The 693-nt window shown below is 38.7% G+C and overlaps 1 protein-coding gene across 1 annotated transcript in view; it reads left to right on the top strand.

The window, feature by feature from the left end:
* LOC119589329 (hepatoma-derived growth factor-related protein 2-like) overlaps window positions 1-693 on the top strand; it is a 32,491-nt gene that overhangs the window by 9,724 nt on the left and 22,074 nt on the right. Inside the window, exon 4 of the mRNA XM_037937948.1 lies at window positions 211-382. Within this exon, the coding sequence (XP_037793876.1) occupies window positions 211-382 (172 nt within the window). The remainder of the gene's footprint in view (window positions 1-210; window positions 383-693) is intronic.

Here is a 693-nt window from a genome sequence, read left to right as displayed (position 1 = left end):
ATAGGAAGTACATGTATAAATACAGGACAGGTATTGATAGGTTAAATTTGTATGATTTTTTTTTTGCCTTTTTTTCTTATACAGGGCTTTATTTTTTATTTCCTGATTTTTAGAAATTTTAGTTGCTTCCTTGCAAAGTCCATTAAGGAAGTGAATTTGATAATAATGTAAATTTGAATTAAAAGTAATATGACTGCTCTATCTTCACAGCCTATACCACCAGACGTGTCCTCAGCCTCCCTCCCTGGTACCCCGAAAACTCCTGCAGCCAAGCCCGGCAGAAAATCCCTGAGCTCGACACCAGCAGTGACGACGGATGTCAAATCTGAAGAGTCTGATGAGGATGTAGGAGATTTAGTTATCGATGAATCTGCAGGGAAAGGTATGAATGGGGACAATTTTTTTTTCTTAGATAGAAAATCTTGGAAGTTATCTTCCTTTTGCCTTTCCTCATCTTCATTTAAGTGTAGAATGAGTTTAAGGATAAGGATTTTATCCTGCAAAATAATGTTTGGAATAAAATAGTCAGCGGATTTACCTTTTCCTTATAGCCCTAAGATAATTTTGCAAAATAGTCCAGTTTAGCCCAATGCTGCTGGTTGGTTTCCTGATATGAAAGCCCTCTCTCTGGGGTTGTATTCATTAGTGCCCTGGGCCCTGCTCCCGAGAGATTGTGTTGGCACCATAGTGTGC

This window comes from Penaeus monodon, chromosome 25 (assembly GCF_015228065.2).
Source record: "Penaeus monodon isolate SGIC_2016 chromosome 25, NSTDA_Pmon_1, whole genome shotgun sequence".
NCBI lineage: Eukaryota > Metazoa > Arthropoda > Malacostraca > Decapoda > Penaeidae > Penaeus > Penaeus monodon.
The sequence above is the reverse complement of the archived record's forward strand: the minus strand, read 5'-3'. Positions and strand labels throughout refer to the sequence as shown.